This window comes from Pogona vitticeps, chromosome 3, assembly GCF_051106095.1.
Source record: "Pogona vitticeps strain Pit_001003342236 chromosome 3, PviZW2.1, whole genome shotgun sequence".
Taxonomy (NCBI): Eukaryota; Metazoa; Chordata; class Lepidosauria; order Squamata; family Agamidae; genus Pogona; species Pogona vitticeps.
Window position 1 is genome coordinate 198,215,999 of NC_135785.1, and position 27,814 is coordinate 198,243,812.

Sequence of the window (27,814 nt, forward strand, 5' to 3'; positions counted from 1 at the left end):
AGATAGAGTGTTTAACACTCCTTTTGTGACTTCAATAGATCATAGAAAGCAGGCATGGAAATGTCAAAATGAAGCTTAAAAGGTGAATGCAGAATGAAAACCTTGAGTTCACTAGGCCTTTAGACTTTTGTTTCCTCAAACAAAACAATAGTCACACAGGTTGTATAGCATATTATTTTTTGAAACAGGAGAGTTGCAAATATTAACCATAATGAAATGGAAATTAACTCTCACACACTCACTCTCTTTCTCTCTCTTTTGAACAGACAAATATTTCACAAAGTATGTCCTAATCCATCAGTGATCCAAAACTGAATCTGTGTGAAAGAGATCACAAGACACTATGGAGGCCTCAAGCAAGGGACAGGACTGATCTTAAGAAACACCCAGCTTCCCCTCCCCCCCCCCCCAAAAAAAACAGTTACAACTCACAGTTGTGCACTGTCATATACTATTGTTTATTAAACCACCAACATACACCATTGTTATGTTTAATAATGTTGTTTCTTCAACCCTATGAATCAACAACCTCCAAAATCCATTTGGATTGCTAACTGAACCAATGTATAGAAAATCTTTAACAATTTTGATGTCTTCATTGTCCACATTACATTTATGTAATTCTTCTGTAGTCAATATTTTATCTTCTTAATTTTCAGGTGTAGTGCTGCTATTTGCACTCTCTTTAACTTTCATCAATAGTTGTTTCAAATATTGCCCTTTTCAGCCATTCATATGGTATCATCTTCATATCATAATTTAGTATGTTTCTTCCAACAATTTTCAGTCCTTCTTTACCTGAATCCAATTCAGTTTTTAAAATCATATATTGTGCATACATATTGGGACAGATAATGCATAAAATACACAATTTTTGCATACTTTTCATTGTTTTATTTTATCTTATGTTCCTTTTGTTTTAAGCCACCCAGAGTAGTGGCTTGCCAATAGGTGGTTGAGGTAGAAACTGAATGAATGAATGAATGAATGAATGAATGAATTGAATTGAATTGAATTGAATTGAATTGAATTGAATTGAATTGAATGAATGAATGTGCAGTTTCCAAAGAACGCTTGACACAGTTCCCTATTGGAATATATGAAGGATTCAGGCAGTACCAGTCATATTGATCATTGCAAGCTCAGTTTCTGTTTTATCTCACCTCTCCCCAATTTTCTATTCCTTATCACTGCTACCTGAACCAACTAGTAGTATTTGGTATTTTCAAACTATACACATCAAGGGAGACCCAGACTGACTTTCAATGGATCTGTTGGTGGTTTGGAGCTATGGTGTGTATCAGGATGTGAGAATTTCCTTGTATGTTTGTGTGCCAATGCACAACTCATGGCATTTCTTTAGACCCCAGCTGAAATCAGACAGAAAATATAAAGGAAGAAAGCCAGAGCTTAGAAAGGCTCCTCTACTAGACTACAACCCACTGAATTCCCTAGCTAATATAGCCATGCTGGCTGGAGAATGCTAGGATTTGTAGTGTAAAATTAACATTTCCAAGCACTGGTAAAATGTATATTGGGGGATTTTTTATCAAACTGAAAAACTATAGACAAACCGGGCAAAGACATGTTTGCCATTTATTGAAGGGTAAATTGAAATGATGATGGGGTCCATTAATCAAGGGGACCTGTCCTGCAAGGAAGAATTAAAGTATTGGGGGGCTTTTTCATCTGGAAAAAAGGGTGACTAAGTGGGGACAATGACAAACATTATACATGATGCAGGGAAGAAAGTAGGTAGTATCAGAACATGGGGGTGTCTCAACAAATAGGTGTAGGATGAAACAAAAATGGCACAATTGCACTCCCTTATACACTCAACATCAGTAATTCTCTATCACACAGGGCCAGCACGAGACCTTTTTCTGCTTCAGGCAAAGAGTAGGATTGTGCCATCTCCCTACTGCACATACAAAAAAGGCTGCCTACAGGAAAAGCTGAATCTTTCCTTGTCCTGAAAATGGAACAGCATCCTGCACTACAACAGCACACCAGGTTAGGGTTCACAGGGCAACATCTTGCATCCGCTGCCTCCAATACTTTTCATTCACCTCCCACAACCTGCTGCATAAGGCAATCACCTCATTTTGCTGAAAAGTTGGTTCCACACAAGATGTACTGCTGGCTTTAATGGGTGTAATAAAGACATGTCAATCCATACATGCTAAATCTGTTGCTCACTATGCCAGCCTTATCCATAGCCAGTGGCCATGAGGACAATGGGAACTATAACCCTAAACATCTGGGGGACATCAAGAGGGGCAAGGCTGATCTAACTGATCATCTTTGTTATCACTTAATACTAAGCTTTAAAAACAACAACACTAGTACGTTTCCTTTGGTAGCAAATTATCTAAGCAATGACAATAGCTACAATAGCTGCCTAGAGTAGTCCACCACGACTAGATAGGCGGGATATAAATTAAATAAATAATAATAATAATAATAATACATTTGACAGATACCAGTAAAGAGCTACCTGTTTGCAGTGTGTTGTATTTATACAAGATTATCTCTTGCCGCTATTGGAATCTTGTTCAAATACTTAAAGAGCAGACATCAGCACTAGAGATGGGGGTATTTGTATATAAATATCCCCGCAGAGGTGGAAATAACAAGGGTCCAGCCCCCATGGGGCCGGAATGTCCACTCACAATTTCACCGCGGCTGCTGGCTCCGCGGAGGCCTCCTATCACGCTGTTGTCTGCAATCGATTACCCAGTTCTGGCAGGAGGCGGGATGACAAGTGGCTAATCCTTTGCGGAGAACAGAGTGATAGGAAGCCTGTGCAGAGACAGCGGCAGCAGCAAAATCGTGAGTGGACACTCATTATTTCCATCTGTGTGGGGGTATTCATATTCATATATGAATACCCCCAACTCTAATCAGGACCCAACAATATCACTGTTTCTCTCTTAACCTGCATGGGGGACACCCCCACTGCAATTCCACAAGTTGCCAGCAATGTACAGAAACCTTGCAAACCATAAAATATCAATTTAGGTGCAGATGCACTTCTATTGCTAATACAACAAAACCTGAACATGCTGAGCTATTAAAAAGCCCAAGGCATCTGGAGGCAGGCAGAATGAATAAGCTTGGAATACAGATACTCCTCATGAATTAAATATGCAGCAAAGTGTTTTCTCTATGCAGGAAATTAGACGAAACATCCGTGCTGCTCTACAACAGGAAGGCGCTTTTCAGGGGAGTGTGCCATTGATAATATTAGTTAAGAGCTACTCAGCAAGAGAATGAAGTAGGAAGCAAGTCTGTGATTGACTTCCAAATGGCTGGCATCTCCTGGCAAGGAAAAGGTTTTTGATATAAAAAAATACTTCATTAAATATACTGTTTTGTAAAGAATAGAAAATCTATATGATTTATGTGAGGCTCCTTTTAAAAGAAATTGTTTTTAAAGTGATATCTGGAGAAAAGAGTTCTCAGCCTAGAACCTCAGTTTAGATGACACCATATAAACAAAATTTAAAGGTGGCATCCCTAGCCATTCTCAAAAGGAGCCACGTGGCCCCCTGGGAGGCCCTGACGCATAAGAAGAGGGCCACAAACTGGAATCAGTTCTTCACATGCCACCTTATAAGGTTAATTGCATGACATATTCAATCCTGATTTGGCCTCTATTTCTTTCATATTGTGTTTATAGCCATGGTAAAATAAAATAAAAATAAAAGGTTGAGAATGACTGCAAACCGAAACATAAATGACTTAGTAAAAGCTACCTGGGCCCTTACACTCCTGTGATCTTCTAGGGAGACTTTTCCAGGGGTTGCCATGCACTCCCTTGAACAATGATTTCAGCTGCATTTCTCAAAATAAGATCACTAGAGACAAGGACCTTGAGGCTACTCTGAACAAAAATGCTGCATAAAGCGCATGTCTAGGCTGTCAACCCCACTGCACTCAGGGAGAAGGGCCAAGGGTATGGACTAAGGGCAGGAAGGTGGAAAAACAGTCAGTCTCTGTAATTAATCTGGTCCTGGAGCACAAAGTCAGACATACAGCAACTCAGCAACTGCTGGCTATGGGTAGACTGAAAAAAGGATTGTGTACTGGGCCTATTTTCTCTTTAGCCATTTTTCAGAAATGAGCATTTTAAAAAGCAGATTTAAAAGAGCATTTTATATGTGTTCATTGTAATAGATTGTCATGGCCAACTCTCTCTGGAATTTGTTCCTTATGGGAGGGTCTGCATAAAGAATTTAAGAAGATATGTTGAAAGTATTTGATTTAATATATCTTGAGCATGTTACCCCAAACTAACAGCTTGTGTGAGTGATGACTGGAGGGCAGCAAGTACTGGAATTAGTAATAGAGCTACTAATGTATGTAGGGAAGGTAGGGGAATGTGGGAGTGTGGAGGTGGTGGTGAAACACTGAGATAACTGTTGAAAGGAAATGATGCTTAAAAGACCAAAAAGCAAACAAAACAAATACAAGCACAAAACAAGCATACAGATGAAAAGGAAAATGGATGGGTAGCCAAGGCAGTTGGCTGCCGTAAAACCCACAAAGAATCTTGCAGCACCTTGAAAACGAAGAAGCGTTAATAGGCATAAGCTTCCATGAATTGCTGCATACCATTTCAACAGATGTCCAAGAAAGCATGCAAAGTTATATGTGCAAAAGAATGGCAGGACTATATGTTGCAGAATTATAGATGGCAAGCAGAGGATAAGAAGAATCAATTTTAAAAAATTGATTTAAATCAAATTCACCCTGATACTGACTAAGCAAGAAGGAATTGACTGGTTCATTTTCTCCATCCCAATGTTTTGCTGATTCCTGTTCAAGGGTATTGACTCACTTTCACCCTATCTCAGAATATGGGGAATCTTTGGCCTTCCAAATGTTTTGGACTGAAAGTCACACAATCCCTTATCAGTCGCCATACTGAGTGGAGCTGATGGGAAAAATAAGCCCAAACACTCACAGGGCTAAAGGTTTACCACTCCTGCCTTAGCTGCTAGCTCATAATTACAGATACAAGGATGGGAGGGGGGGAGGTAAAAAGATGGCACACTATCCTGAAAGATTGATACCAAGACACTACTAGCTTATTTTTCATCAGGGGCACCTATGGATCATTCTTAGTGTCTCAGCATTTGTACGCACCATTATATTTCTACAAACCACTACTCAACCCAGGGAGGTATAGGCCACAGACTGAGACCATACAATTTAAACAGAACACATCTCCAGTTAATTCACATAAATCATAGCATACTCACGGCTCCACAATGAATAGGAAAGGCGACAGTTTACTCTTCGATAAAACTGCTTGTTTATAGGCCAGAGGATTAGCGTGCATAGCTGGATGAAGTTAATGATGAGCCCACTCACGACAAAGACAAACCCAATCAGGAGGTGAACTATAAACTGGGTCTTCAGAAATGCAATTAAGCCCATGATAACCAATTAGGAGCGCTTGCAAGGTCCTTCACTCAGAATAACCGTCCTACAGAAAAAAAGGAAAGAAAAATATTGCTTATCAAATGAAATATCCATAAACTAGAGTGGTGGTGGTGGTAAAATAGATTAAGAGTCCTCTATTCCAAGTAGCAGCTGGGGAACCATAAAAGATATTTTAGTCACCAGGCCAATTCCATTCAGGTCTTTCTTGGCTGTGGATCAAGAGCTGGTTAACACTACGTCACAGACTCATTTCAAGCAACAGTACCAGCACCTCTTGATAATAATGAGAACAATTCAACTCTTCCACATTTGTGATTCCTCACAAATGAAGCCACTTTTCCAAAAGCCCTGGCTTCCCAAGCCATAATTTAAATGGACAGCTTTTGTTTGGTATAAAAAGAACATAAGAGTGCCTTCCCTTCAGAAGTAAACACCTAACTTTAGCCTTTTTGCCACCACAAAGCATAAAAGATTGGTAAGCAGTTGAGGGAGCAGGAAGATGCCTAGCTTTTGCCTATAGAAGGAGAACCTCATCTCATTCTATGCAAAGTTTAAGAGAAACAGCTAAAGAAACAGAATATGTGCAACTGACAGACCACATATCAAATGGTATCCCCCCAGCTGATGTCCATTTTTCTAGACCACAGTCAGATATAACTACAGTATCAAGAAAACCATGTCTTAATCTAATTCATAGTTCCACATAGATTAGACTCACTGGCTGAAATCCAGTAATAAATCACAGCTACTAGGCATACTGAATCAGTGGAACTGACATTGGAATTTACTAATCGAATCCCCAGTGATCCACTGTGACTTACTACTCGATTTCAGGCACTGAATCAACTGCTGAATGGAATGTTACCACATATGTTGTGATCCAATGGGTTGACTCTAGTAGGGACTATCAACTAGATTTGGATCAGTGGCTATAAAATGGAAATCGCTACAAACACATTTGGATGGTAGGAATTATAGCTCTGGCCCTAAATTACTCTCTTAAAAAATTGAAACTCTTTTTGCAAAATTAGTAATTAAAATGGTAAGATACCTATGAACAGCAGGAATGATTCAGAACTGTGCTATTTCAGGTCTGTCTGTCATCTGATTTTAAAATAAAATTCTGCACCAAAGCACACAAAATTCCTTGTCAAGAAAATATGCATCTTATGAAAGTCTATATCATCCTTGATAAGCTTAAGGATTCAAAATTAGTGATATGGATATGTAGATAATTAACAAGGTGGTGAAAAGAACTAGCCAGAGTGAGGAAATACATATTAGAAAGTAGACACAGTTGCTGGGAAGTACATTGGTGGATAGGACTGAAAGAAGTGTATAATATGAGAGATGTTAGGATAATATCCAGTTAAAGATGGGTTGCGCACAGAACTTGGCAAAGTTACCATTTTGACCTACAACCTCAACGAACCTCATGCTGGTTGAGAGACTTCGGGATTTACAAGCCAAATACAATTCTTGAGCTCTGGCTATGCACAGATGGTGGAAAGGGAAAGACAGGACAGATAATATACCAAATGTCTGTCTATAACACTCTTTGTTGGTTTGGGGACAAAGAGTTATACAAGAACTCCAGAGCTGCTCCAGGCTCTTGAAATCCTTGCCAAGGGAGGCTAGGCTGGCCCCTCTGGGTTCCCCTTCAAGAGGCCTTTGGCATTTAAGCTGGGTGACTGTTGGAACTGTTTTTAACTGATTGAGTGCTGTTATTCCTCTATACAAAGGGAGCAGAGAAGCAGCAATGAGGGAACAAAAACAGTGCTCTCTATAGCCCCCTGTCTCTGTCCTTCTTGAACTAGAAAGCACTCATTTTTCACAGCTTCTTAATGGACTCCATAAATGACAATATGGTATATTTTTCCAAATTGTCTTCCCTTGCCTTTCATCTAGCATTCCATACCATTGATTTAAAAACCTAAATACTGTATGTTAATTCTTATGCAATATGACTCCATCTTCAGTTTTGCTTCAATGGAGCTTCATGTTGCAGTGGTTAATCTGCAGTGAAGACTCTGCTCACAACCTGAGTTTGATCCCAATGGGCTCTGGTAGACAGCTCAAGGTTGCCTCAGCTGTCTCTCTTTCCAAGGTTGGTAAATTGTGTAGCCAACTTCCTGGGGAAAAGCAATGTGTAGTTTGCATAATTAAATTGTGAACTACCCAAAGAATGTTTTAAGCACTACGGGGCAGTATATAAGCAGCACACACCATGTGAAGAGGAACAGGATTGGAGAAACAGACAAAAGCATTTGTCCAAGGAAGGCAAACTATAAGCAAACATGGTACACGAGCCTTAGGACAAAGGCTTTCCAAATCTGGTCCTCTCTAGACTACACTTTCTTATACCCAGACAGACCCAGCAAATGGACATACTGAGTGCGCTGCTACAGCATGTTTTAGAGCTTTCATGTAGTGCAAGTCAAGGAGGAGCCTTGGCTTACTATTTCCATGTGTACCAAACATGAATACAATCAAGTGGTTTTTTTCAAACTTTTTTTTTTTTTTTTGCACAGAATGTCACAGAAAAGGGGTCATGATTAATTTACCAAATACTAGAGATCTTTCTAATGGAGGAATATTTGTTTTCAAGCTAAGCATATGAGTCTCCATCAGCAGTTGAAAGAGGTCATGCAATAATAGATTATCAACACATCAGTGGCAGCTGGCTTCAGTACCAAGTTTCACCAAGGTCTTCACCATTCATCACTACACATCTAAACCTGTTACATATCAGTCTACTACCTTAAGCCCCTCAGCCAACTACAAGCCTTCACATATTTAAGTCCTAACTAGAGATGGGAGTGTTTGTATTGGTATACGAAAACCTCTGCACAGGTGGTGATAACAAAGGTCCAGCTTCATGCGGCCAGATGGTCCACTCACAATTCTGACCCTGCTGCGAGCTCCGGGATCCTTCCTATCACTCCGGAGCTTGCGAATGGCTCACCACTCCTGGGAGGAGGTGGGACGACAAGCCTCTCTGCCAGATCAGAGAGTGGCTTCACAGATCGCAACTCCAGAGTGATAGGATGGATCCCGGAGCCTGCGGCAGTGGCAGAATTGTGAGTGGACTATCTGGACCCGTGGAGCTGGACCCTCGTTATTGCCACCTGTGTGGGGGTATTTGTATACAAATACCCCCATCTCTAGTCCTAACAGGTTGTCCGCTTTCAACCACCTATGCCTGTTTTAACAATGATAACCATCTCTGGTTATGAGTAAGAAAGTGGAAATTTGTCACATTTGTAAACCAACACCCCCATTCAGCTTCTGCTGAATGGTAAGTCTGCTGGCATAGTAGTGTGAGATTATTTATTTACAGTATTTTATTTTATTTATACCCCGCCCATCTGGTCTTCTGACCACTCTATGCCACTTGTACACACATTGTTATTGAGCAAGCAGTCATCTCCACAAAGAATACCTGCCCTCTACTTGGAAATTGGCAATTTGTGTGCAGGCTGCATGATCCTGTATCATTCTGCTAGTAGAATGTTTTTCCCAACAGAAGCTCAGTAGGGTAATGCTCCAATTTCTGCACCTCAGGCCTCTGGCTTTCTCAGATATCCACTCAACCCGGAGCATACTGCCTCCATCTATTGAGGAGCTAGTGGTCTCAAATTCTCCTAGGTCAGGGGAAAGGGGAGATGGCCCACCCATGGGACCCTGGTGGTGGTGTCTTCTTCCTCATGCAGACGCATTGGTTAAAGTCAATGGGTAAACTATTTCCAGGATGAAGTGGACCATATTATACGCACCTTCTACTTTAGTGTTAAAATACAAGGATGATGGGGTGGGGAATATACTGACCCTCAGTCAACACTTACATTGTTGAAAACACAGAGATTTAAACCTAGATTTGTAAAAGCTAAACACTGAAAGCCCTGGAATGGGATGGATCTATCTGTGTCTTCAGTTTCTCCTACAATTGTATTTTTCCCTGTCTCAAGCAATTTCTGTATCAAATATTTGGAAATTACGGTATATTCTTATTTTAAAAAACTAAGCTGGAACAGAATTGCCATCCCTCCCTAATTCAGCATCAGCAACATTTTAAAGAAGCATCTTCCAGAAGCCAGGTTCTGAAACAGACATTTCAGCCACTCAATCCCGCTGCCACTTACATATCATTAAGAGCTCTGACTACAAAATGACAGCCTCCTTATTAAAAAGGAGAACAGTTGCAACTCCCACTCATCAGTAGCTTCCTTCCGATCAAAAGAATACATCTCTTTTCTGTTCATGCCACAGAAAATATGAGTGGCATTTGATTCATTTAGAGCTGGGCCATGGAGGAGTATATGCTAAGGGGGCGGGGAGGAAGAATACAATGCAAAGATAAAGCAGGGATGACAGTGGTTGGAGTCCTATGATAACATAATGAAATAAAAATAAGGATAGTGTCTTCCTGCTCCTCCTCATTCCCTGCAGAAAACAGCCTTCTTAGAATGCCTCTGTGAAAAAGACAACCCCAAATAATATGGGATTAAGTGAAGGGGGTTAACAGGTGAAGGAAAGGACAGCAAATATCCCCTTCCATGACGTTTTTTAAGTTAGCCTGTCTTAAGACCCAAACCATCATCTGTCCCCATTTTACCATAAGAAGAAATACCATTTCTTTTGGGGCTACGTTCATTCAGGTGAAAATGAAAACAAAATACCTATTTTTCAACCTGATACAAGGTCATCCTTTTACTTCCCACATCTTGAAAAGGATCTGAATCTGTGACTAAAATACTAGTGCACACTTTTCAGATATCAAATTCCAAACAGAAGACAGGAGAATTTGTCTCAAAACAAACTTACACACGATTGCACAATGCCTTTCAAATCATCTGAAATTCTCTCTTGAGAATGATAGTCATATCTTTTTTTGAAATTATTTATCTGAATTATCACCTATCAACATACACTACTGTTCCCTTTGGATGGACAATTTAAAGTCCAAAAGTGATTTGCAAACAACACATATGCTCTTCATATATATGGACAAGTTAAATGGGAAAGAACAATTAATTTGTATGAGCCAACTGACTGCGGGCAGTACACAAGAGTAATCTAGCATCATTAGTTATGTAATTATCCAATTTTAAATGTATAAATCCTCAAAATAAATTTGACATTTCTAAAACTAATTCAGCTCTGCACTGCCAGATTCTTTCACAGCACAGAGTTTGTCTTAGCAAGAAATATGACCATTAATGCCAATAAGGCTCAAAGTCAAATTATGGAGGAAGCCCCTTAGGTTAAGTTCTTGAAGTCATATGATTTCTGGGCATTGATTTTTCCATTCTGTTGCCCATGACTGCACTTGTCATATATGCCATTACAGCTCTTACACATGGAAACAGAGAAGCTCAATAGGTTAGACCTCAAGAAGATATTAGGCAACTCCAGCAACTAAGCAATATTTGCCTCTAGGCATTTATTTGATAAAAAACTAGTCTTCCAAGCAAGAAAAACAGGTTAAAAGGGCTTAATGTCAGGGCATGTTCTGCAGAAATATTTATCAAAGACATCATCCTGGGTCTCTTCAGGTACTCATATTTGCTTGGAAAATAATAAATGATTTAGAAAGTTATTTCTTCTGAAGGATGAGAAAACATGCTTGGGGAAGCAGGAGAAGATCAATTTCACATAATCCAAACTTTAATATTATGTTCTGAAAATTGAAGGCATAGGCAGTAGGTGTTTTCTTTTTACTACACCTGTTATTTTGCCTCCTTTCTAAGCAGCTCAGAGCAGTGTACATGTTCCTAACTCTTTTATGCTTACAACAACTTTGTGAACCAACTAAGTTAGGCTGATAGACAGTGACTGCTCCAAGGTCACTAAATTAGGTTTATGGACAAGAGGTTGAACTGAAGTCTCTGCAGTTCTAGCTGAACGTTCTAACTCTGAACAGTACTAGTTCAAGTGACTCAACAGAGACTTAAAGAAATCTTTAGAGAAGTACGAAAGCAAAGGACTGCCTTTGTAATCAAGTACTAAAGACTCATGTAGATAGAACACGCATTAGTTAATTCTGCAGAAACATGCATTGCTTGCTTGCTTTGTATCTTTTTCTAAAGACCATGTACATAAACTCTGGTTTATCAGAAGAAATAGTTTTCTTAAAGTAAATATGTTTTGCTTTTAGATCACCACAATTCTATGCCTGGTCCTCTTGGCTGCAAGCTATGAAGAGTTTGGGGTACCCAGCAATTATTGGGATGTCTTTGAGTCATATACAGGCATCCTCAAAAGTTATACCATTGTGCTAATTTCAGATATACACAGTGTGAGAGTCCTGAAGGAATTGTCAACTCAAAAGCTGAAGAATCTTGATCTGGTATTGTACAGTTATACTGCTATCACTGCTATTCTAGAACCATCTCATGCCATCTGAATCCTACAGGACAGATGTTATGTTTCACTCTGTAAAGAGCTCTCCACAAGACCAATATTTGGCCAGTAAACATCCACCACCATGCTTCAAAAATAGAATTCCAGGACTAGGGCTTAGGAGGGAAACAAGCACTTGTCTCAGCCTCATTCTAGCAGATGCTTTTTCTCTTACTTTCTACAGGCAATGACTTGAAGGCAAAAGCGAGGACACATCAGTTCTATAAAGTGCAATAGGAATCTTCCGAGTGCCCCACTAAAATTTATAGAAATGGCTGCTTTGCAAACTGTTGGTTATAAACACAATCATGATTGGGGACAAAAAAGAGTTTATGGTAACCTTATTGCTTCAAGGCCCTTTCAAAGACTACCCTCTATTTTTACTTACTAGTTTAATCTGCTAATGTCAATTCAAACAGCAAAGGTGAAATGGATAATTACTCATTATTGTGAAATGTCTTCAATCAGAATAACTTATTGCTACCAACCCCCTTCTGAGATTCCTGTAGATAAGACTCTTGGGATTTAAATTTAAACGTGAAAAGGGGGTGTTTATTAGTTATGCATCACCAAGAGAGGGCTATTCTCATATAATAATCTGGCTTCTAAATTAATTATAGATCATATAAAAGGTTAATTGTTTCTGCCAGCAGTAGGCCAACAACTATGCACATCAGCCTATTGCCTCAAAAAACACGTTACTGTTTTTTGCTCACCCTCTATAATAAGCAATGTTTTCAGTGTCCCAAACAATTGTTGCTTATTGTTTCCACAGGCCCAGCCTGAAGCAGCCATTTTGTTGCCACACATCACTGGGGCCTCGATGCAGCAGGTTTAAAGAGAACTATGGAATCTCTCAATCAGGTACAACAACAGCATGAAAGAGTCCACATTCTGCTTGTGGTAAAGGAGACAGTGAACATTCATCACTAAATGCAAAGCTTCAAAAAGGAATCACGTAAGAAATAATCAGCAGTTCCCTCACTGACAACAGGCATAGGTGCTCAAAGCATCGCATTACACTCAGCTGATGGGAAAAAACTAACAGACTAGGCCTTAGAGCTCAGAACATTATTTTTAAAAAGTAATTTCTTGCACTACATACACCTTAGGAAGAAAAAAAAAGGTTAATTTGCTGTGTTGCTTCTAAAGGCAGGGAAGTAAGTTGCTGCACTCCTTGCTTTGGTGGCAATCTGAATTACAAAGGATGGCAGAGTGTTTTTTGGCTGTTTTTTAAAATGATGGCTGTGGCGATCCCCCTTTGTGCCCTTTATACCACTGGGCTCCACAAAGGTAAATACGCCCTTTTCACTGCCACCAGGTATTATACTAATACCAAATCAAATCCCACACACTCAGGAGCTGTCACCCCAAAGGGTCATACAATTTCAGGAAACAAGGGTTTTAAATAAATATTCTTTTATTATTGAACAAAATCATAAGTAAAATCAAATGTAACTGTGTCATATATTCATGTGTATTAAATCAGGTGTTAACGTATATCAGATCATGTCAATATTTCTCTTGATAAACTGATGAGATCATTCCTGCTTGTCCAATATATTTTATTCTTTCAATTTCTTTTCTTAACCCTTTTTGTTACTCCTATGCCCTAGCACTGTTTCAATAACTTCTGGTCCCTAACTCTCTCTGAACCTCTCTCTCTCTATCTGATTCCAACTCCTAACTGTCTCACCCAGCTGTACCAACTGTCATTCTGGCTCCGCCCCTCCTGCTCCATCCCCTGATTGACATGCAGGAATGACGTCATACCTTGGATTCCGTTACAATGGCCTTATCCTGCTCAGAGCAGTACAGGATTCTGCTTCCTCTTATTCTAAAATAAAGCACAGCACAGAATAATGCAAAGAAAGCAATATGTCTGCTACAGATGCTGGTTAGAGTATATCACATCATTCAGCCACTCCAGCAAGTGTGGCAGCTGGTCACACTCCCTTTGTCATTTCACTGCCTGTTGTGCTTTATTTGAGAACTTGAAGTCAGCACGATCTTACATTGCTCAGACTGGGGCTTGTTTTAAAATATGAAACAGAAGTAAAAATCTTGACAACCTCAAGGAATGAAGAGGCAACACTTCCCAAGCCCCCTCAACTAGCACTAAGTAAAACTGTTATTTCCATGGGAAAGATGTTAATAACATTATTTGCAAAGGGTCACTTCCAGATGTAACTACTGTGGTATTTCAATGGGCTACCAGATCCTAGGGTGTGTGTGCTTGTTTCATCCATAAGCAGGCAAAGTGATCAGCCTTGTATGGTATATTTGAGTCAGATTTCAAAGTTCTAGAGACCCACAAATTTTAGGAATGGGAAGAAATCATAGCAATAATTTCCAGGAAGACCTAATTTCCTTCCTCACAGAACATATCTGCTTATCAAAAGTGTTGTTTCCAAATACATAGGAAGTAATTGAAAGTAACTAAACTGAGGGTACCTCCTTAAAGTAGTGAGTTCCTGGTTTTAAAGGGAAAGAAACAGATGCAAAGATGTGCATGTGCAGATAATACAAACATTCAGTCATACAGGCATTTGTGATACAGATCATCCCAAGGAGGCACCTCTAAGTACCAACTGCTTTTGGCTATAGATTGAGAGATACCACTGGACTGATGAATGTTAATCTTGGTGGGTGTTATTTAAATAAATACAACAGTACAGTAATAGTGAGCATCATTCAGATGTATTTAGGAATCCAGTTACAGTGATGAAAGATGGTCTTACTTGATGAACTGTAACCTTCAAACTGCACAATGAAATACTTAATTTCTGTCTGAGAATCTTGGGATTTAACAGAGTGTTCAACTACAATAGATCTACAAGAAAGAACATAAAGATCTCTCCATCAACACAGAAACAACACAAAGTTGCTTAAGGATTTTGTTCCCCTGCGGAGTTAGAACTCTTCCCAGGGTAAAACAAAGTAATTCTTTATATATTTACTTCCAGAATTTATTTTGGAATAGTATTTAGGCGTAATATAATAGTTACCAATTAACAATGCAGGCAGCTATTTAGGCCTACTAGAGAGAATTTACTATGGAAAAAGTGGTTTTCTGAAATGTTGCTTCTGTTATAACCCTGAATTTTCTTCTACACGTAAAACAAGGAAGTGACAACAGCCACAGACAAAAGCAATACATTCTTCCATTTAGTTCAGAAATATAATGAATGAATCTTATGATGTTACAGTTAAAGCATATGATGCAAATTGACCATCATTAGTAATTGTTGAAATAAATAAAATACAGTATAGACTCCTGCCTCAGGCTTGTAGAGTATTTATTGTAACTTCTGTTATACAGCACTACTAAATGCTGTATAAATGAGACAGGTTCCTCCTATACTTCAAGTAAGTGTCTAAATACTTGCAGGATTACTGCCTCCCTGGTAATAACTTACTGTGAATAAAAGAAAATTTAAAATACAGTGGTGCCTCACATTACAACAACCCTGCTTGATGACGAAATCGCTTGACAATGTCTTTTTTGCGATCGCAAAACGATGGTTCCAATGGGTTTTTTTCGCTTCACGATGATTAGTTCCCTGTTTCGGGAACCAATTTTTTGCTTAATGACAATTTAAAAACAGCTGATTGGCAGTTCGCAAAATGGCTCCCCACTGTTTTGCTGACCTCATTTCGCAAGACAGAGATTGCAAAATAGCCACCCTATGAAGGATCTTTGCTGCACGAGCAGGTATTTCCCCCATTGGAATGCATTGACCGGTTTTCAATGCATTCCAATAGGTTTTTTTTTCACTTGACGGCAATTTCGCTGTACAGCCATTTTGCTGGAACGGATTATTGTCATCAAGCAGGGCACCACTGTACCAAAAACTGCAACCTACTAAATGTTTCAGCTCATATACACAATTCCCAACAGACCCACATGAGTACAAAATGTATTTAATTTCTTTTCAGGAAGGCTTCTGAAAAATATTTTTTGTGGACAGGCTTAACATAAATAACAAAAAGCATTCTTAGAAGAAAAAAACATGTTCTAGGCTGGCCCTGTAATACAAATGCCATCATTACAAATAATTATGGCCAAAACGCGCATGAGAATTCAGTATGAATGCTGTTCAAACACAAGAATTTAAGATCCATCAACACGAAATAGCAATCAATTGAAATCAAGTCTAGATTTGCTAGATTTTGCACTATATGGTGCTGGTTTTACACTGGAATTATTTAAGATAAATAAGGTATTATTTAAGGTTATACTTCCCCCTTCTCTTTCATCTGCCCTCCTTCAAGAGCTTATGCTTGGAAAAGCTTGGTGATTCAACAAGCCATTATGCCTACCGGGAAGTGTAGTCCAGAAAGCTGGTTTTCTTAGCTTTGAGAGCAAGCAATATAAGATCCTGTTACCTGAGAGGACATATATATTTATAAATAATATAAATATATCTCCCCATTCTTCTATATTAACAAGAACTTCTAGCCAAACAACCCTGGTCATGCAGGGGAGGGAAAGATTGCTTTCATATTGTATGTTCTCCTGAACAAATTTTTCTAGAAATAGATTGGAGCACCATATAGTTCTTGAATAACCTCTATATTGTTTCAGTATGCTTTGTAAATATAGTTACCTGAAGGATTAAATCACCAAATGACCTTGATACGATACAGCAAAGCTTAGAATATGTACTCCTCTGGTACAGAATATGAATTCTTTTTCTTTTTCAAACTGGAAAAAATCCAGACTTTGAAAACTGAAGAACGTAGCAACTTCCTCTGAAGAAAGACAGAAACTACAAGGCGTTCTTGCTATGCTGCATCAGCATCTGACTATACCATTAATCCACCTTATGCACATGCATCTTACATAGAATCTTTTTGCCCAATAAATGTATGTAGCTCAAATCAGAGAATCACATTCTTTCTGAAGAACAGACTCCTTATTCAGCTGAGCATCAGCTTTGTGGTTGTGCCCAAGGCATTTTACATACTGCACTTTAATGACAGAGTAACCCATTCAAGTACCAAGGAACATGCTTATTTAACCTTACAAACTTGCTACTTGTCTGCTTATTTTGGGAAAGGAACAATTGGCTCCATGAATGCTGCAGAGTGACAGGTATAGAGATCTGCACTATATCTCCCATGCTCTTTGTAGAAATGGTCATAAAGGCAGAGGACAGGGAAACACTTTGATTCTTGTGACATGATGCTTTTCCAGTATATCACAGATGAACAGGCAGAACTTTCAGCTCACTGAGACAGCGTGCCAATTTAGCTATAACCATCTTATTTTTAATCCAATGCATAGTCAACCAGCAGTTTTCAAAGAAGAAGCAGTGTTAAGCCCATTTTAAAAATGCAGAAATTTTAAAAAGTATTGTGCACCTATAAGACTGAAAAATTTTAGTGTGAGCTTTAATGGATTACTATCCACACTTTCATATGCATGCAGTGCAATAATGTGGATTAGCCAACAGTTTGCATTAGCTAATTACTCTGTCTTTCACCAGGATGTTTATCTTATCAACATTCTTGAAAACTGCATGTTAATAATGCACACGTCACCTCCTGGATCCATTTCACATGGCCCCTACAACCATGTCCTGTGTATATAAACCTATGGTTTCATTGCTCCACTTTATGCGTCTGAGGAAGTAAAAGGTAATAAATAGAAGTTAATACAGTTAACCTGAAGATGCCACACTTCTGTTGTTGGTGTTATACACAGTCAACTAGATCCATTTACCAGAACTTGGAAAAGTTACTTTTTTTGGAGTACAACTTTCAGGATCCCCCAGGAGCAGGACTCTCAAACTTTTCCATTATCTATAAATACCTATGTACTAGGTGATTCCAAGTATTTCTAGACTCTTTCCCCTCTTGAGTTCACTAGGTTGCAATGAAGGTGTACAATTCTAATATTTCTAGAATTTCCGCTAAAAAAAAGCTTCTAAACTATCCACACTTCACTTTTTAGCACTATTTTGTTTTGTGACTGCAGTTATTTATGTATTTACAGTATGTATTTATAATTTCCATATATGTACTGCCCCATAATACAATGCTCTCTTTGGGTAGTGTAAAATAAAACATATAAGAAAAAAATAAATACAAGCAATATGCAACTACAAATAAAATAAATAAAAATAGATAACAATAGTTAACTAACTAATAAAAGGCAGCTTTAAACAGTTCTGTTTTTAGTGCCTTCATAAAGTCTGCAAGAGAAGGGGCCCGGCATACTTCTGTTTGAAGTTTATTCCAGCGGTGTGGGGACACAACCGAGAAAGATTGGTTTCTGGTGTTTGTTCTTTTGCCCTTCCTTGGTTTTACTGCTTTTAACAATCGGGACTGCAAAGAGAGGGTGGGATAGGTAGGTAGCTCTTTTATAGGAGAGATGTTCCGACAGGCATCGAGGTACTAAATTGTTTACAACTTTATAGGTGATGACCAGCACCTTGAATTCAGCATGAAAACTAATAAGGAAATATGCCAAGACTGGAGATACATAGTCATCTCTGTTGGTCCCTGCAGTCTGGCCACTGCATTTTGGACCTGCTAAAGTTTTTGTATTGACTTCTTTGAGGACAGTCTTTCATAGACAGCATTACACTACTCTATTTTGGAGATCACCAAAGCATGAGCCACTGTTGTTAGGCATTTCTTCTTCGGCTATCCTACTGAATCAGTGCAACATTTTAAACACTGACAATATCAATGATTAGTCAAAACTGCTTGTTCAGATTTTCTTCCTGTGACAAGATTTTAACAAGACCTTGAACATTAAGTAAAAGAGGAACTCAAACTGTAATTACTCCCATTGCCATTTCCAGTTATAACAGTCAAAACTTCAGTTTTCCTAACTTCTGATCAATGCCGTAACATTTGGCTCCCCATAACTGCTGTTCATTGCCTTGGGACATGTACTGGTGCCTGGGGAATTCTAGGAGCTATACTCCTCCCCCCCACCATGTAAGGAATGACCAGGTTCTTCTGTCAGCTCTGGGTCTCAGACTGTTCCATTGTCCTGCTGAGTCAGGACATTGCCTTTTTAAAGGCCCATTTTAGATATCCACAGGCTTAAGAGCTGTCCTCAGATGTCCTTCTTCCTTCTTCTTGGCTTCTGTGGAGGTGGGGATGTTTCTTGCTCTGTGGTTTAGCATCCCGATGACCCCTAGTTTGTGTTGTAATGGGTGACGAGAGTCAAACTGCAGGTATTTATCAGTGTGTGTATGTTTTCTGTAGATGTCTATTCCTAAGCTGCCATTGGATCCTATGATGACTGCACAGTCCAGGAAAGCCAGCCGGTTGTCTTTGGTGTCTTCCCTGGTGAACTTGATATTTGGGTCCACTGCGTTTATCTGTCTGTGACGGCCTCCCCCCTCCACCACAAACTGGGTTCTCAATTTACTGACCTGGGAAGGCTGTAAGGCTGAATGAACCTCAAGCCAGCTACCTGGGATTGAACCCAGGTCATGAGCAGAGTTTTGGCTGCTGTACTACACTGCATCATGAGGCTCCTTTTGCCTTTTGGAATAAAAAAAGGATGAGGTTGAGTTAGCAAAGAATGTCACTGGAAACCAACGTTAAATTCATCCATACAATGATGAAGAAAGACAGTGAAGAAAGACAGGGACAAAACTCAACTCATTTAAATGGGATGTTGGAGGAAACCTGTATAGATACGAAAGATAGCCAGAAAGGCAATAAATTGGGTGCTCAATTAAGTCAAGCCTGAACTCTTACTAGAGCAAAATGAGTAACCTGAGCCTATCCTATCATACACATATACTGGAAATACAAAAGTGACCAGAACAGACTATATCATTGGAAAAAGTGTGTTGCAGCAGTAGAAAAATAGGAATACCGAAAATGAGATGAGATGATGCAGTAAAGCAGGAGTTCCCAACCACTATCTCCCACCCACCCCCGCATACCCTCCTGCCCCCTGCACAGCCCCTTTGCACATATGTGCAAGTGCACACGCGAGAGAGCACACTTCACCCCTTTGTGACTGTGTGCGAATGTCTCCCGAGCACCCCTGCCCTTCGCACATGAGCACAAACGCATGTGCACGCCCCCTCTCCTTTACCCCGCCTTCCCCAACCAGTCCGTGGAGTTAAAAAGTTATGGACCACTGCAATAGAGGAAGCCTTAGCAATTAGTTTGCAAGATTTGAATATAACTTATTGGAAATTACAATATTGCTAGAAATGGGGGTGGAACAGGAAGAGAGAACAACCTAATATGAGATTTTGTTGGTTTGCAAAATCTTAGCAGAGATATTAATGAGAGTAATTTTGGATATCAGTAACTCGTATAATCACCCTACACATCAGAAATGACTTGATGAAACATAGCATCTTAATTACCAAATAATGGTATAGTGACAAGTTGAATGGAACAGGCACCATGGCTAAGACTATCATCAGTCAAAAACAAAACAAAACAGTAATTTCTGTTTAAATAAGTGAGATTTTGAATATTTATTCTCTATTTCTTAAAATGTATTTTAAGTATTTTTATACCAGAAACAGAAACTCTTTTTAATGATTGTTTGGGCAGAAAGGAGTTAAACATTTCTCCTCTTGAGAGTCATTCAATTTGGTCCTGATTAGGAGGGTCAAAAATTCAGATCTCCCTTTCTGCTTTCAACATCTGTGTTTAGAACCTCTGTGCCAATAACCAGTTTACAAGGAAGATAGCCAGAAATTTAAGAGGGTTTCCCACTCTCAAATTGCTTTTTTCAAAGTCAGTATTCCCCCCACCCCCATGTCTGAATTCCTTCCAAATTAAAAAAAGGCACTATTGTGGAGCCCCAGAGCAGAGACAGGAGGCGTTTTTAGGAGTGCCGTTGCTCCCCGCGGTTAATAGGGAGACTCAGACAACCCCATGACCCTCTCCTCCTAAGAAAGAACACCGGAGCACAGATACACAGGAGTTGGAGGAGATCAACAGAAGCAAAGGGTGGAAGCATCAAGGGGTAGATACCTGGGATCTGACGGTGGTAAAGAGGGGGTTAAATGTAACCACCCATACAGATTGGAAAAGGGCGGGAAAAGAGCAACGACTGGTGGTGGAGGTGGGAGTAGGGGATATAAAAGGGGCCCGGGATGAAATCCCGGGTGGTTGGGAGATGATATGGGTCCAAGATCCTTGTACCAGTAAATGGGAGCAGGTCCAAGTGCCTCATGAAGAGGCTGAGAAGCGGAGGAGACAAGGTGTACCCCAGAGACCATCTTACTGGGGTGAGTCAGAGACCAAGGAGTGATGGAGAAAGATAACAGAAGAGAAGGAGAGGATTGCCCGCGAGCAGGAGGCTAAACGGGTATGTCATTTGGAGGAGCTGTGGAGGATGGGCTGCTTCCTGGACCGTGGCTTGAACCCCAAGGAGAGGGATCTCCGCTATGGGGGTGGATCGGAGATGAGGAGACCCTCCCCCTTCTGACCCCAGATGAAGAAGAGGGTGAATCCCATGAACCTGAAAAGGTGTTGGCTGGACCATGGGATTTGAAAGACGTTAATCCGTTTTGTAGCACTTCATGGACGCCCTTGCGTACTACGTTTCAGTCGCAAGAGAAGTTAGATGTACAACATGTTGATATTTCTATCCCTGTTCCGAAGTTAATAAATCAAGAACACTTGTTTGAAGTTAAACAGACTCATGGTTTATTTGGGGAGAAGGAGAGCACTATACCCGAACCTTCACAACTATGACTGACCATTCTCTCACCAGTGTATGCTTAGGATAGGGGGCAGCTTTATATTTAGAAACCCGCTTGCCCAAACATCCTCAAATTTGGTACAGAGGAAGAGAAGACTGCCTGCTATATCTGTATCAAATTTGGTGCTGATCCGAGGTCCAGTTTTAAAGTTCTCTCTCTCTTTTTGTTTGGGGCAGCCCTATTTCTTTGAGCTGGCTTATGGAATTGCTGCAGCAATAGTTTCTCGTATATATTTTTCTGGGCATAAAGTACTCAGAGATGGTTTACTAGTCTCTCAGGTGGTGGTCTAGGACCATATAACTTGTCCAACGCTCCACAGGTGGCAGAGCATGTAACCCCATCAGCCACATTTGCTCTGCCTGATATTGAGAATTGCAGTTAGGATTCAGATTGTGCAACCACACCACTCCAGCACAGAGAGCTGCACCAGCTCATATTGCACATTAGTCTCACACGAAGAAGAAAAAGATTTTGATATTATGAATGAGAATATTTGCCTACCATAACACAGAAAAGAACAACTATATTCAAAGTATCTTCCCATAAAATGTAGAAGATACAAAACTCAGCAAAACAAACATTAAACATGGTGGTTCAGATCCAGATTAAGTAAATTAGGTAGGTGCCACTGAAATGATGTCAGTATTAGTAGTGACTAAACTGGTCTAAGTTACAACTAACTTTTTAAGACTGATTTCAAGCACACTTCATGGCAACTGGTTTAGTTTAGATTGGACTCAATTAACACACAAATATCAACAACAACAGAAATCGATGATACAGTAGCAAAGTTTGGACTGCAAGCTAGTTTTTAACCTAGTGATCAAGAGATGTAACGAGAATTTCCAGTTTCAGCTCTCATTCAATGATACTTAGCACAGGGAACCATTTCCAGAATGCAGACAATTGAGAGAAATATACTGTATGAGAGAAAATTGCTCTTGAGGAACACAAAGCTCCGACTATTCAGAGGACTATTGCTAGCATTTCAAAATTGGGCCTGAAGCAAACAGGAAGCCATAACTGGGGTCCTGTGCTCTCTGTCCTTTGCATTTTGAAAAACAAGAATATCCTTTATTGTACACACCATGCATTTGACCAAGCTATGATAATTCTGCCAGGAGGCTTAGTACTCCTGGCAACTAACCACTACAAGATTCCCTTTTCAGCAGTTAATACATAATATATTTCCACTCCAAACAAAAAGTGCACTGTTAAGTAATCTACTGCAAACAACTGTTTATTGTTTGCTTGCTTCTCCTTGTGCCCCATCAGGAATTTGGCAACATGCTGAATCAGATAGCTCTAGTCTAGTAGTATATGGGATATACTACTACTAGCTCTTCCCACCCCTAAGAGAGCATCTGACTGGCCAGAGATGCAGGTGTCTGATTTGCAGAATGATACTCACCGGCTCTGATTTCTGTACCAGCTGAGGCAGATACAGCATTTTGCTTTTTAAGATATTACTTTTGGTGAATTACACACTTTTTATCACTCACACTTTGCACAGTAGGATTTTTTTAAAATGAATAAACAGTACAGAAATGCTCTGAAATAAAAATAAATAAATAAATACCTAAACAATAGCTACTGCCCTAAATCTTAACTAACAGGCAGATTGTTTCACTGAAGACAGTGGAACTTGTTTCAGAACAAACAAGACACAGGATTGCACTATTAATATCCAAAATACTTGTGATGATTTTTAATGTGCCCCAAATTATGTTTTCCCTTTCAAATAAACCTTACTTTCGCTTACTGTTACTAAAAGCTGTGATGCTCTTATAGCAATAGGGAGAAAAGTCTCTAATATTAACAAAGAAAGAATGGTTAGAAAGCTAACTAGATTAAATAAGAAAGACAGACAAAATTCCATAGTTACTTTTAATCCTGCCTATTGATGGGCAGGAACCGTGATTCAGCCCAGTTCAGGAGAGCACCTGCACAGGTGTTCTATGGCCGCTGCACACTTCCTTCTCCTGCCTCCTCTGGGCAATTGCCCACTCACTGTAGCTTGAGGGAAGTGTACTTCAAACCTTTGGCGGGCCAGAAGTTCCCACCCTCACCGTACAGATGCAAAACAGTCAGGAGTAGAGACAGGCATGAACCGCAGTTCAGCCTGGTTCAGTGCAGTGCCCACATAGATGTTCTGTGGGCACCACGTGCTTCCTTCCTCTGCCTCTTCTAGGCAATCGCCCACTCACCGCCAGGAGCACACTTCCTTCCTCCATCTCCTTGGGCAATTGTCCACTCACTGGCAGCAGTGCGCAATCAAGCAACCACTCACCTAACGCAAAAGTGTGGAAATGTGACAATATTCACAGTTCAAAAATGCAAGTTACCAAATTACTGTACATAAGTAATAAATAATGTAACAAACTCACTAGAGTCATGAGTACCAGGTTCCCTTGGCAGGTCTAGAACCTTACATGGATCAAACCAAGTGTGGGAATATTTTAAGATATAGTCAATATGACTAGATGCTTTAGAAACACTGCCCAGGTGGAATTCATTGCAGGTGATACATTAAATAGTAACTAGGTAAAGACTCCCCTTGACATTTAGTCCAGTCGTGTCCAACTTTAGGCTGCGGTGCTCATCCCTGTTTCCAAGCCGTAGAGCCAGAGTTTGTCCATAAATAGTTTCCGTGGTCACGTGGCCAGTGCGACTAGACACGGAACGCTGTTACATTCCCACCGTGGTGGTACCTATTTATCTACTTGCATTTACATGCTTTCGAACTGCTAGGTTTATTTACAATTTTTTTTTTATTTACAATATTTTTTTAGCCGCACCATTGCCAGTGGCTTCTGGGCGGCGTACAACATTAAAACCTAAAAACATTAAAAACATTTTAAGAAACAGTATAAAATACCATATATTAAAATATTTCTTAGAACAATTAAAACATTAAAATTAATTAATTAAAATGCTGGGTGAACAGAAAGGTCTTTGCCTGGCGCTGAAAGGCCAAGAGTGTCGGAGCCAGGCGGATCTCTCTAGGGAGGGTGTTCCAAAGTTGGGGGGCAACAACCGAGAAGGCCCTATTCCGACATGCCATCCCCTTCACCTCTTTCAGGGATGGCACCTTCAGAAGGGCCTCCTGGCCTGATCTTAGAGGACGGGCAGGCACATATGGTTGACAGGAGCTGGGACAAGCGATGGGAGCTCACTCTGTCGCGTGGATTCAGTCTTACGACTGCTGGTCTTCCGACCTTGTCACACAGAGGCTTCTGCTGTTTAACCCACAAAGCCACCACATCCCTTTAAATAGTAAATAGGTAATATCAAAATGGAGTTCTAGGTGTAGTTTTAATCTAGATTAATAGTTTTTTTAAAATGTAATCCTGTGCAAAATGGCCATTTCAAACATTCACTAGTGTGAAGTAGCAGTTAGACCGTTAGACCTAGAAGGTCCAAGTTTAAATCTCGACTGAGTTGTGTAACTTGTTGGAGGATGTTAGGCCAGTCATACACTCTTAGTCCAAATCACCTCACAGGCTTGCTGTGAAATCAAAAATGAGGAGGAGGAAAAGCTCTGAACTCACTGAAAGAAATGTAACCAATATAAAAAGCTAGTAAAATCACACTATTGTCACTCTGAACCAACTTCAGAGTAAGAAATCTAACATAATGAAATACACTGTATGAACTTCTATGACCTTCTTGAACCCCAGTCATATCATATGGCAAAATATCATGTTGTTCTTGCTATGTGAACTACAGTTAATTTACAAAAGCTCACATTAAGATATAAAAGTTTCTTTCTTTCTTTCTTTCATTTACCCATCTAATGGTGAGCCACAAACATAAAAACATCCACCCTAACCAAAAAGCTAAACAATCCCTATAAAAACTTTGGGCAACAAAATAAAAATTAAATAAAGTGGCATGAGAGTCTATCATGGGGGGGGGGAGGAGAGATGTTCCCAAAAAGTCTCTGAAAAGCTCTCTTTTTACCAGCTTTGGGAAGGCTAGGAGGAAAGGGAGCACAGCATTTTTGTATGCTCTATATTTCTTTTATTTTTCTTTTGCTTTTGGCCTAATATTTTACCATATGGCAGGATTGGGGTTCAAAAAGTTCTGCATGTGTGCTTTAGATGTTTCTTTGTGTACACAGATCATGTGCCTATTTTCCCACCCTGATGCAGCTCCTTAGGCCACTTTGAATATCATTCTGCGGTATTATCTATTGTCTAGGAGTTTTGTTTTGGTTTTTTCCCCCTACTTTAGTAATTTTAGTATTAATTTCTGACTTAAGTATTTTTAGCTAATTCAAGCCTTTTGGAACTGAATAGTTGGAAATACACCAGAACAGATATATTTATTTTAAGGTTAACTAAGTATTCAAACACAAGAGAAGGTGACATCTTCATTAGACACTAAAAAAATCAAATAATCAAGGCAAGCTTTTGTGAATGAAAATCCACTTATTTAGGCATGCACCCCAATCTTACAGACAGTGCAGAAAAATATAAATAACTGTTGTTTACCAATAGCTTAGATAGGAAGGTTATCTATAGCAAAAAATAAATTCTTAAAAGTGACAGCTTCTGTGCAAGAGCATTCCCATACTACTAGCTCACAAAATGCCAAATGAGGCCAAGCCTTCATGTCTCCAAGGCCAGTAAAAATGTCTACAGGTTATAGTGCTTAGCCCAACTGAGACAAAAAACAAGAGGTAGTGAACTCAATTACTGTTCGACAAACACTGTTTATATTTGAAGAAGAGACCACCATAAAAACAATTTCTCAAAATGAAGAACCAGATAATAATTGAAGAGATCTTTATTCAGTGGGGAAAAAAACAGGAGAAACAACTGCTTTCTTGCCATCCTCAAACTAGTTCACAGGACTAAAACAAAACCTTGTGAGTATATATAGGTCACCAAGCAACACGCAGGATAACACTTCAATCCAATTAAACTGTGCTCCTCTTTAAGATTTCTTAAAATACCTTATGCAAACTGGAAGTACAAGCATGCATAAAATAGTCAAGGCAGAGTATCATGAACTATAAGTTATCCATGTCTGCTATTTCTCCCCCCCTTTTTTTTCTAATGCAAACTCAGTCCCCATTTATAAACATACTGCAGACGCTGAACTTCAATTTAGTAAAGAGGGCTAGCAACTCACTGGAAAAGCGGTGTATACTATTTTCATATTCCTACCAGTGGTTGCATACCAACAATCACCCCAACCCCTTTCCTTGCTGTTAATTGAAAAATGCCATGATTCTCAGATTATGAAAAAATGTGTCTAGAGAGGGTAGAGAAAAACACTTGCAAAGGAACAAAGAATATGTATTCTCAAACAAAGAGTAGTTTGCCCCACATATTCATTGCCTGAGAAAGCAAACCAGTTTTTAGGGCAGGTTTAATTATTCTGCCCCAAGCATCCTTGCTAGAAAGAGAGGTCACTCAGAAATGGGAACAGTTCCAGAAAATGGTAATTGATCAATATGATCAAGACTAATTTAGTTCCCCCACTACTCACCCAGAAAAAGAAGCACTTTAGCTTTGTTTCTTAAGGAAATTTCACATTGACAGGGCCACATTAAGTCCAGAGTTAAGAAGTAACACAGTTACAGTACTCGTGGCAGTGTTTTTGTCAGAGGGAGTGTTAATGTGGGTACACTTCAAAAATTACATAACAAGTGGAATCAACAGTGAGAATGACACAAGACATGACTTCTAAAAAGTAACTAAATTTCTGCAGACATTTTAAGCACAATTGTTGGAAGTTTTATTGTTGAAGCCATTCTCTTATCAAATGTAAGCTTTCCTTTCCTTTCCTCTTCTATTTTGGAAAGCATAACAGGTAATATAACAAGAAATACATAAAGATACTAAAAATGTTAATGATAAATAAATTAATAGGAAGCTGTAAGGAAGTGTATACAGTAACTGAATTACTTTCAAAAAGTAACTTTCTAAGCTATGATTAATTCCCTTTATTGTAACAGTTAGAAGCACTGGAAATATTAAGAGTGCTAATTTAATTTTTTAATGTTTTCAACAACACAGCCTAATTAAGCGGAAGATTAAAAATAGCACAATACTTTTTTTAAAATATATTAATATTCTACCTTTCTTCCACTGAACCTGTGTTCTTCTTCAGCTTGTGTTTCTTTTTAAAGTTAATACTATTAATTACTTGTAATATTTTAATTATCACAATAGTTTAATTGGTTTTTTAACGTGCTGTATACTTTTTTAAAATGTTACTTGTTTTAACTTTGTGAGCTGCCC

General features: G+C 39.3%; 1 protein-coding gene across 3 annotated transcripts in view; it reads right to left on the bottom strand.

The window, feature by feature from the left end:
• The window catches only part of AGPAT3 (1-acylglycerol-3-phosphate O-acyltransferase 3), a 113,248-nt gene that overhangs the window by 23,890 nt on the left and 61,544 nt on the right, over positions 1 to 27,814 (bottom strand). For all 3 annotated transcript variants that reach the window (XM_020783915.3, XM_078390508.1, XM_072994193.2), the window contains one exon: positions 5,268 to 5,494. In XM_020783915.3, coding sequence (XP_020639574.1) covers positions 5,268 to 5,445 — 178 coding nt within the window. In that variant the 5' untranslated portion in view covers positions 5,446 to 5,494. The remainder of the gene's footprint in view (positions 1 to 5,267; positions 5,495 to 27,814) is intronic.